This window comes from Diospyros lotus, chromosome 14, assembly GCF_014633365.1.
Source record: "Diospyros lotus cultivar Yz01 chromosome 14, ASM1463336v1, whole genome shotgun sequence".
Classification (NCBI taxonomy): Eukaryota; Viridiplantae; Streptophyta; class Magnoliopsida; order Ericales; family Ebenaceae; genus Diospyros; species Diospyros lotus.
In genome coordinates this window covers 32,795,847-32,807,159 of record NC_068351.1, presented here as the reverse complement: position 1 = coordinate 32,807,159, position 11,313 = coordinate 32,795,847, and the positions used below count along the sequence as shown (strand labels likewise).

General features: G+C 34.6%; 1 protein-coding gene across 1 annotated transcript; it reads right to left on the bottom strand.

Annotated features, from left to right (window-relative positions):
- Positions 1-3,787: 3,787 nt before the first annotated feature.
- LOC127790255 (argininosuccinate synthase, chloroplastic) lies at positions 3,788-9,330 on the bottom strand. The gene is made up of 10 exons (XM_052319609.1): positions 9,120-9,330; positions 8,668-8,726; positions 8,431-8,512; positions 7,663-7,813; positions 7,199-7,247; positions 6,867-7,049; positions 5,359-5,433; positions 5,081-5,266; positions 4,800-4,888; positions 3,788-4,688 (listed from the first exon to the last, which is right to left on the bottom strand). The coding sequence occupies exons 1-10, from the start codon at positions 9,190-9,192 to the stop codon at positions 4,142-4,144; spliced, it is 1,494 nt and encodes a 497-aa protein (XP_052175569.1). The 5' UTR covers positions 9,193-9,330; the 3' UTR covers positions 3,788-4,141.
- Positions 9,331-11,313: the final 1,983 nt, after the last annotated feature.

Below are 11,313 nucleotides of genomic sequence, written 5' to 3'. Positions count from 1 at the left end.
TACTTTATTTTTGTGTCATGTCTTGGATAAAGTGTGGAAGAGATAAAGATATTATTAACGATTTAGATTAAATCGCTTTTCATTCAAAGGTTGAGATGAGATCTTACTTTATTTTTCTGTCATGTCTTGGATAAAGTGTGGAAGAGATAAGGATACCATTAACGGTTTAGATTAAATCACTTTTCATCCAAAGGTTGAGATGAGATCTTGCTTTCTTTTGTGTCATATATTAGATAGAATGTGGAAGAGATAAGGATACCATTAACGGTTTAGATTAATTCACTTTTCATCCAATGGTTGAGATGATATCTTACTTTATTTTTTTGTCATGTCTTGGATAGAGTGTGGAAGAGATAAAAATACTATTAACTGTTTAAATTAAATCGCTTTTCATCCAAAGGTTGAGATGAGATCTTACTTTATTTTTGTGTTATGTCTTGGATAGAGTGTGGAAGAGATAAGAATACCATTAACGGTTTAAATTAAATCACTTTTCATCCAAAGGTTGAGATGAGATCTTGCTTTATTTTTGTGTCATGTCTTAAATAGAGTGTGGAACAGATAAGGATACTATTAACGGTTTAGATTAATTCACTTTTCATCTAATAGTTGAGATGAGATCTTGCTTTATTTTTGTGTAAAGTATTGGATAGAGTGTGGAAGAGATAAGGATACTATTAACGATTTAGATTAATTCACTTTTCATCCAATGGTTGAGATGATATCTTACTTTATTTTTGTGTCATGTCTTGGATAAAGTGTGGAAGAGATAAAGATACTATTAACGGTTTAGATTAAATCGCTTTACATTCAAAGGTTGAGATGAGATCTTGCTTTATTTTTCTGTCATGTCTTGGATAAAGTGTGGAAGAGATAAGGATACCATTAACGGTTTAGATTAAATCACTTTTCATCCAAAGGTTGAGATGAGATCTTGCTTTCTTTTTGTGTCATATATTAGATAGAATGTGGAAGAGATAAGGATACCATTAACGGTTTAGATTAATTCACTTTTCATCCAATGGTTGAGATGATATCTTACTTTATTTTTGTGTCATGTCTTGGATAGAGTGTGGAAGAGATAAAGATACTATTAACTGTTTAGATTAATTCACTTTTTCATCCAATGGTTGAGATGATATCTTACTTTATTTTTGTGTCAAGTATTGGATAGAGTGTGGAAGAGATAAAGATACTATTAACAGTTTAGATTAAATCGCTTTTCATCCAAAGGTTGAGATGAGATCTTACTTTATTTTTGTGTCATGTATTGGATAGAGTGTGGAAGAGATAAAGATATCATTAACGGTTTAGATTAAATCACTTTTCATCCAAAGGTTGAGATGAGATCTTGCTTTATTTTTGTGTCATGTCTTGGATAGAGTGTGGAAGAGATAAGGATACCATTAACGGTTTAGATTAAATCACTTTTTATCCAATGGTTGAGATGAGATCTTGTTTTATTTTTGTGTCATATCTTGGATAGAGTGTGGAAGAGATAAGGATACTATTAATGATTTAAATTAAATCACTTTTCATTCAATGGTTGAGATGAGATCTTGCTTTATTTGAAATAAACATACTTTATTAATGAGAAGTAAATTACATAAAGAAAAGGAAATTATTTAAAATAAGCATATTTTATTAATGAGAAGTAAATTACATAAAGAAAAGTGGATAAGATATCCCTAACATTATATCATAGATAATGGGTGAATAATAATTATTCACTATTATTATGACCATGTAACTCCCACAAATGTTGAATTAATGTATTACGGAGTGCGAGGTGAGCTTCCTTATCTTTGATTTGCTTATGCCGAGTAAGAAATTGTTGAAATCGAGTCGTTTCATCTACCAATATATCAACTTCAGGGGTCAATACTTCCCTCCAATTTGAGATGTCTGCATGCACATCACATTCATCGTCAATGATCATATTATGCATTATGATGCATGCAGACATTATATCATGCAATACATGTTTATTCCAAAAACGTGCTGGTCCCTTGATTATTACAAATCGTGACTGACGAACTCCAAATGCGCGTTCTACGTCCTTTCTGCTTGCTTCTTGTTTCATAGCAAATAATTTTTTTTTTGGACCCCGAGGATCATGAATAGTTTGTACAAGAGTAGACCATTTAGGGTATATACCATCGACTAAGTAATAACCCATATTGTATTCTTTTCCTTAAATGACATAATAAGCCAGAAGAGCTATACCTTAAGCGATGTTTGCGAATAAATGAGATGCCTCCAAGACATTAATGTCATTGTTAGAACCGGGCAAACCAAAATATGCATACCATATCCAAAGATCATAATCAGCAACAGCCTCAAGAATAATAGTTAGAGATCCACTATGTTTATTGTACTATCTTGTCCAAGCCGTTGGACAATTTTTCCAACTCCAATGCATATAGTCTAGACTCCCTAACATTTCTGGAAACCCACGTTTCTCACCTATTTGGAGCAACTTTGCAACATCATTAGCGTTAAGTGATCTTAGGTAACACTCTCCAAATACCTCAACAATAGCTCGACAAAATCTCTTCATGCTTTCAATTGTTGTAGACTCTCCGATTTTAATGTACTCGTCAGTAGAATCAGCCGATGCACCGTATGCTAACATTCGGAACATAACTATTATTTTTTGCAAACTAGACAATCCAAGTTTGCCGAAGCCATCACACCGTTGTACAAAGTAGTTATCATGACTTTCGACAGCTGTGACAATACGCAGGAATAAACTTTGACCCATTCGAAATCGTCTATGGAACATTGATTCATTATACCGTGGGTTCTCCGAAAAATAATCAGCCCAGAGATTACGTTCAGCATCTGCTCGCCCACAATAGATCACTCTATGACCAGGAATCGAGTCTCCATGACTTGCTTGATTGTTGTCTTCTTGATTGAGATAAGTCATGATGAGATTATTATTAGCATACGCATTCATTAATGCTCCTTGTTGTGCATTAAACGCTAGTGTTTGTGCGTAAATTGCTATAGTTAGATCAAGTTCATCTTCAGGATTTGAGAATGAAGATGAAGAGGACACATGAGATGAATTGACTTTAAAACTCATTTGGAAGATAAATGCCAAATGAATTCTCTTTCACTTTTGTGGAAAGTTGATGGTGAAATAGATGGTAGTGTGTTGCCTTTTATAATAGAGAAAAAAACTTAATGAAATGTAGGTTATCATACATTAGATAAAAGTTAGTGTTATGTAGTAAAGTTAGTTGTGAAATAAATAGGAAAAAAAGATGTGGATAAAAGAAGATAAGAAAATTAGTTGAAATATTAAGTGAAAAAAATATTTATGAGAAAAATAGTTTCTTTGATTTAAAATATTAGTTAAAAAATGAGATGGATAAATAATTAGGTGAATAAACAATTAGTTTGATAAAAGTTAGGTGAAAATAATTAATTAAAAATTTAGTAAAAAAATTAATTAGAATAACATATTTTGAAAAAAATTTAAAAAAATTATGAGTATTTTTAATTTTTTTTATAAAATATGACTAATTATTTTTAATTATATTATACTAAGTTAAATAAATAAATTAATATTTATTTATAAAATATTCTTTAAAAATTCTCTTTTATACCAATTTTATACCAATTTGGTGTTGAATACAACACTAAAATGGTGTTAAAATTTTTTATGTAAACCACTGTTCAACATTGGAGATGCTCTAGGAGGTGGAGGTGGTTGTGGCGGTGGTCGTGGTGGTGGTCAGCACAAACAGGATAAATGTAACTGCAATAGACCCATTCATGCACACATACAACCGGCCCTTGCATTACTCTTCATAAAAACAGAACATTGAACTACAAGTCAGATGGCAAATTGCCTAACTGCCTACAAATGGAAACTGACAGAAAGAACGAATAAAAATAAACAAACCAACAATTTACATACATTACGCGCCATTTCATTAACTTGAGGCTTAAGGATCATCTTCCAATGCAAGAGCCATTGAGAGAGAGCAGACCATAAAGCAAATGCCGTTTCCAGCAAGCACACTCCATTTGCGGGTTGAGACAGACAGAGAGGATAAGCTACCGGGCCGAGGTGGTGGGGGGACGAATAATGCTCTGCTTCGTCGACCAGAATGTCGTGCATCTTATTTTAGTTCTCGAGCATTGCCCGAACCCTGGTGGGAAGGCCGTAGAGCCGGATGAATCCAGCAGCATCGGCCTGGTTGTAGATCTGCCCGCTCTCAAATGTGGAGATGTCTTGCCTGTATAGACTATACCGGCTTCTACGGGCAGCTACACTGACAGAGCCTTTGTACAGTTTGAGTGTCACTGATCCAGTGGTGGTTGCCGTGATCTTCTCCATGAAGGCATCCATCGACTCACGAAGAGGGTCAAACCACCTGCCTGCATACACCAGCTCGGCGTATTTGAGGGCAAGGGAGTCTTTAACTTGTATTGTCTCACGATCGAGTGTTAGAGACTCGAGTTCTCGTACGGCTGCAAAGAGGATGGTCCCACCGGGAGTTTCATACACACCACGGCTCTTCATACCAACAATGCGGTTTTCGATCATGTCCACACGGCCAATTCCATGCTTCCCACCAATTTTATTTACCTCAGAGAGAAGAGATGCAGGAGAAAGATGCTTTCCATTCACTGAAACAGGAAGGCCTCCAGCTATCCCGATTTCTATATATCTACAAAAGGGTAGAGGGAAAAATAAAATTAAAAAAAAAAAATTAGTGGGTAAATCAAAAGAGCAACAAAATATAAGGAATTGAAATGCGATTTGAGCAAGTTCAACTTACTCAGGTTTATTAGGTGCATCCTGTGGATCTACCGTCAACATGTACATATCCTTCTTCGGTTCATTCCTAGGATCTTCCAGGACGTCTCCCTTCATTTTCATACCCACATACAGAGAAAGAATGAGAGAGAAAATTATTATTTTATATTTCTAAAGCAAGCACAACTATTACCCCTAAGGTGTTAAATATATATATTTATCATAAATAGAACAGAAAATAAAAACAAGCAAATGAGTCCAAAGCAAGAACAAGTTAACCTAAAACAAGAAGTGGCGGAATACCTCATGACTGAGATGCCACAAGTTTCTGTCTCTGCTGTAGATGGATTTCTTTGTCACAGGGACGGGCACATTATGTCTCTTAGCATATTCAATAGCATCTTCTCTCCCTCTGATTTCCCATTCTCTCCAGGGAGAGACAACTTTGAGGTCGGGATTTAAGGCAAAGAAAGTGAGCTCAAAGCGAACCTGTGAAAATTATGCAGGCAGGAAATCAGATGAGCTGGCTTCACTAACTCATGGATTGGAAGATTACTAAATAATTTTACTCAAGAGCATACCTGATCATTTCCCTTCCCTGTGCATCCATGAGAAACAGCATCAGCTCCAACTTCTCTAGCAACATCAACCATGGCCTACGATTGCAGATAAATGGTGAGAATTAAGGAGATACATTTAATATGGTAGAACACAAACTCGAGAGATGGTAAAAAGCCATCCATCTGAAAATAAATTGTGCTACATATCTTCTACATACTCAAAACGTTAGAAGATAGGACAGGGACTGCACCATATGTAAGAAAATGAAGTTTTCACAGAAGTTAAAAAAAAAAAAAGGCAAGAAAGATCATTTTGCATCCATTTCTTTACTGAAGCATTTCTTTACCGAATTCCTAGCCATACCCCAATACAACATATTTTCAAGAAATTAGCTATAAAAATCCAGCCATCAAAGAAGCATTTCTTTACTGAAGCATCTATGTAATGAAAATAACATTACATCTCCATTAACTTGTAATTGACCACCCCCCCTGCTTCCCCACCACCACATGGCCTATTCAATGAAAAAGCATATTTTTTAATTTACTTGATTTTGTATTAGTAAGGATTATTTGAAGTGTTATGTTTCCTTCCTAGATGTTCGGGTAGGATTTTGATAAGTCCATCTGAATTCAACTGAAGGGTCTACTTATTATAGGATGCTGCATTCAACTTTAATTCCCATGAATAGAAATGGATGCACTCTAATTGTGGGTGTTGCAGACCGTAGACATGACACCTTAGTGAGGATATATGATAAAATGACCCGAGCAATACAAATAAAGAACCCACGGGATAGCACATATATACTGGAAAAAGCTCTATGTTTCTTTTTGCAACTTCACTAAGTTCTGATAGTGTGCAATTTTACTGGTGTCAAATCTTTGAGCCAATTGGAAGTTACAGCTTTTGATGTGTTTACTGGAAGTTTGAAAAGAATGGAGGTAAGTCAAGGAAAATAGAAGAGTTCGGGACTTTTACTTTTGGGGTGGGTGGGAGGCTGTATTTGCATTGGTGATAGAGTGGAGTGGTAAGGCCGATCTATTTTCCAGAACTTATCCGAGCAGGGTAGGCAGAAGCAGGCAGTATACTCTTTTTTTTGGAACATTGTTCAAAGGCGGGGAGAGGTGGAGGGGGGAAGGGCCATAATGGGAAGTTGCAGTCTTGCAGAGGTCTCTTCTTGGCCTTGGAAAGTTGGCCAAGCCCTAAAAGTGTTGTCTTCTCTCATGCTCTATGTTGATTTTGCAATGGATCTGAGTATTCTTTCCTGAAACTTAGCTTGATTAGAGAATACTATTGAACTGGCAGACACATTTCCTAACGCTATATAGTTGAAAACCTAGGCTAATGAAGGTGAGCAGTCCTGTATGCCCCAGAAGATAAGGATATATAATGTTTCCAATTACTACTTTGTCCTTCCTTAGCCAAGTGGGGAAAGCTTAAAAATTATAGCCATGCATCCAGAAAAAATAAAGATAGCTAATAGAAGCAGTTGTGTAATCATTCTTAATTAATACTTGTCTTCTACCTTTGCAATAACAGGACGGGCCATTGAAGTCCCCAGCAGGTACTTTCTTTCATAGATAGCACCAGCACGCAAACATGGAAATATGTAGTCACTGACGAATTCCTCCTTCAAATCCTTAACAACTAATTGACAAGCCCCACTTGCCATGGCCTTTTGTTCCAAACCATCCAATTCAATTACACCCTGTGGAAATTTAACATTTGCTATCAGCATTTGAAGCCATAGCATCTACAGAACTTAAAATACTCTTTTATTTAATGGAATTCAACACCAAATACATATTACATAAAAATTGAAAGTTTAAAGTGCATCTGAGTAAAATTATAGCATACCTGTCCAACATCTGCAGTGAAGCAAACAACATCACAGCCATAGTTCTCCCTGCATTATGCAGAACCAGACAAGAATTTAAGAACAGGTGAAAGAATTATTTTGAAAGAAGAGCAGATAACCATGCACCAGAGTTGGAAGCACTGAGTCTCAGAGCAATCAAAAGCAAACTAATATATAATATCCCATGCATGAACAGATGGACACATGTACAATTTGAAGCATGAAACTAAAGAATACACAGCCCTGGGGCTTGACTAAAAGTAACTCCTATTTACCCAATAATAAGAATTTTTTTTTATATAAATGGTTAAATGTACAGGTTTAATATAGATGTACCGCACCTAGTACACTAGTCGTTCTGCGGACAAGAAGTGTTTGCAGAAAAATATATATGCTGTAGATATAATGCACAAAGGTTAACATGCTTTGACCATATTCCAGGATTTATTTTAAAAAAGAATACCTGAGCCATGGGACAATGACGGAGGTATCTAAGCCTCCGCTGTATGCTAGAACCACTTTATTTAGTTTTCTGCGTAGAAACCTGCCATTTGTAGACGGGGCAGTGTCGGATCTTTCGATCTCTTTTTCACTAATTAAGACGGCTTGAATAGCTGCAGGCCAAAACAGTAAAGGAAATGAAAAGAAAATTATAATCATCATCTAGAACAAAATACAGCAAGAGCTTGAGGGACCCCCTAAAAGGAATGTACAGAGAATATGCCACTGGGTAACTAAACACTCACTATTGAAATCTATCATAAACTCCGTTCAAGTTCACAGTCAGGAAAGAAGGAAAGAAATATACCCGGCTGAAGGCCTGAAACTACAATTATAAATTGATATTTGATACGTAACTCGACGCGTATGATTTGGGAGACATATGCAACTCCTATACAGAGCGAAGGTTGACTCTTGGTGTAGCAAATGCAAAACACAGAAAGCGGTTCATAGAAAAGAGCCATAATAAAACCAATAAAACAACTAGGCTGACACCATTAAAATAAAAACCCCTGGTAACAAAAAAAATAATATGGTCTCCTATTGCTAGTGAAAAAATATCCAAAAACAACCCTTTTTGTTTTAGTTGCCACAAGTAGCTGTGACTAGGTCTACGAGAAATAACAAATGCAAAATATTAAAAAAAGTATGGCATCAAATTAACTTCCAAATAAAGCAAACAATATCGCATGACCACAAATATAAAGGTTGGTTGGTAGTGACTCGGTACCTTGGTTGTTACTAGCCTTGGCAATATTCCTATTGCTATGAACAACCGCGTGTCCATGGAGCTCACTCGCTTTCGCCCCCATCTGCAATACACGTCATAAAATTTGGTCAAAACAAATAAAATATAACACAAAAACCCACCCCAGCTACACATCTAGCACGCCTTCAACCCCACCCCGACCGCCCCCAAAAAAAAAATATTATAAAAGAACGCGGAGGAGATCGTGCGGAAAACTACATCTTGAAATGAAGACCATTTCTTCGGCCAGCAGACATTTTCAGGATGCAAGAATGTCCCTGCAGGTAAAATGAATCTCAAACGGAGTTAGGAACTCGTTAACATCATAACGCCAGAAAATATGACAAAATTTGGCGTACTCGCAGCATTTCAAACAATATGGCGAACTCAGTGGACGAACAGATATACATCAGGGTTCTGATTACTAGGCCACGTTCGGTTTGTCAGAAAATAACAGTTGGACTGGAAAATGAAAACAGTTGCAAGACGAAAGGCAAGCCTAATTCCTGGATCTAGCTCGTGACTTCCAAGTTACGAAGACATGACTCGTTGACTCTTCTAAAGGCTACAAGCCATAGCCACATCTAGAAACGACGCATAGATGTATAAACATAACACGCAGAAAGACATGTATCATGTATGTCCGTATGTACGTAAGGATGAATGATTACCTCGGTTGGATCCGGAGAAGCAGAGATTGGAGGAAGATGATGAACACGGCGAAATGGCCTGCAATTTAGCCATTGCTGTGCTCGAAGCTGAATTGAATCGAATCGAACCGAATCGAATCGAATCTCTCTCCCTCTCGCTCTCCGAATCCCTCTTCCTCTCTCTCTCGCTCTCGCTCTCGCTCTCTCTGTGTGGATTGAATCTTCAGGGAGGTGGCGGTATATATAAGCGGTGGAAACTAGCAGCGAAACGCTGGCCAACAGTAAAGTCTAGGGTTTTCGTGGAAAAGCCGTGCGTTAGAAAAATCAGTGCCTTCCCAGTACGACGTCGTTTCATCCAGCCGACAAAGCGCTTGCAACCTCACGCGTCCTCTCTTGCGCTAAATCAACGCAGTTTAGGCCGTCTTGTTGACAAAAGTCTCTCCTCACTAAGTGCCGTGAAAATTTTCGCTCCTTCCTTTATACTTCAATTTTCACACGTTTAGATACGTATTGGTGTTATTGAAGTAATTATTTTTTTATTATTATATAAAAAAGTTAAAATATAAAAATTAATTTAATTCAAAAATAAAAATTTTAAGATATAATTAAAATAACGAAAAATTTAGATGAATAAATACACTAAAAATATAAGTTTGGCTAAATTTATTATTTATTTTTATAATAGAATATATAGATAAATATCATTTCTTAAAAATAATATTGAAATAAAATCTAGTAAAAAATATTATCAACTATAGATTTAAGTGGTTTTTGACTGTTATAATTTAGCTTTTTTTAAGCACAATTTAAAAGATGTTTTAAAAAATCACTTTAGTAATAAAGTTTGAATCACAAAAAATTAAATATTTACTTATGAGATAAAATTAACTACTACCCCAAGCACCAATATTTTTTTAATATTTAAGTAATTATATTGATTAATTAAATTATTCAAAAATATGATTTATTTATCTGTCGATAAAATTGTTTGAATGTTAAAAAAAAGATATAATAAATGAATTTTATCAATAAATAAGATGTATTTATTATTATTTAATTATTGTCATTAATTCAATTATTAGCATGGGTGAGTAACATTTTGGTTAAGCCGTAATAACTGAACCGAATCGATAATTTCGGTTCAAAGTTGTTGGTTGGTTCAGTTCAGTTTTCAAGTTTAGCAATTTTAGTTATTTTGATTCGATTAGGTTTTTGTATTGAAAAAAATTAAAATAATATAACGACATAAATGTCAAAAACGATGCCGTTTTTGCACTTTGTTATTTTAATTTTTTTCAATTTTTTCGGTCGGTTTATTTTGTTGGTTTCCAGTTTAAGTTGTAGGTTGGTTCGGTTCGATTTTCAAGTTCAAAAATTTCAATTATTTTGATTTAGTTTGGTGTTTGTATTAAAAAAAATCAAAATAATCGAATGAACCAAAATGTCAAAAACGATATCGTTTTTGCACTTTCTTATTTTAGGTTTTTTTAGTCAATTTGGTTATTTTATTTTTTTGATTTATTTAGTTTGAGAATCTTTTCTATTCGATTTGGTCTTTAACACAAGTTTAGTCTATTTAATTTAAACAATTTGATGAGGTCAGTAGAAAATTAAGAATAGATACCATTAGTAAAACTACATTTTGTTTAAGTAATGCAATTTTATTTATTTAATAATCATTTTAAGGGTATTATAATAGATAACATGAGTAAAATTAAGGGTAAATTTAACCATTTTGTTTAAGTCATTTTTACAAGACATTTTCTATAATTTAATGTTAGTATTTAAGAATCATGTGTTTATTTATTTATTTATTTATTTTCAAATCATCCTTTTCATTATTAATAACTTTAAAAAAGTAAGATAACACGCTCTATTCAATTTCTAAGATATATAAATGTTGTTTCCACATAACAACCTCTCGATCATCAGAGGCCTCTCATTCATTAGCCAACCATTATTTCTCTAAACCTCCTGATTATTTGTCTCAAAGTCTCCTAAACGTCAAGATCACCTTTATTGCCTTACAAATTAATTGTTATATTTTGACAATAATAATAAGTGTCATTTATTTTAAAATTATAATTTAATTTAATCAAAATACAATTGTGTCTCACACAAGATATGATCTATTTTTTCAATTCAAAGGCACATGGGTGTGACCAGAGCTGTAAAAAAGGTTGTCCTACAGGTTAAAACATCTGCATCTTTTTAT

Excerpts from the sequence above, each read along its gene's own strand:
- LOC127790255 (XM_052319609.1), bottom strand. The coding sequence starts at position 9,192 with ATGGCTAAATTGCAGGCCATTTCGCCGTGTTCATCATCTTCCTCCAAT. Across the intron at positions 8,727-9,119 it reads CTTCTCCGGATCCAACCGAG|GGACATTCTTGCATCCTGAA; the intron begins GTAATCATTCAT and ends TTTTACCTGCAG. Across the intron at positions 4,689-4,799 it reads GATGCACCTAATAAACCTGA|ATATATAGAAATCGGGATAG; the intron begins GTAAGTTGAACT and ends ACCCTTTTGTAG.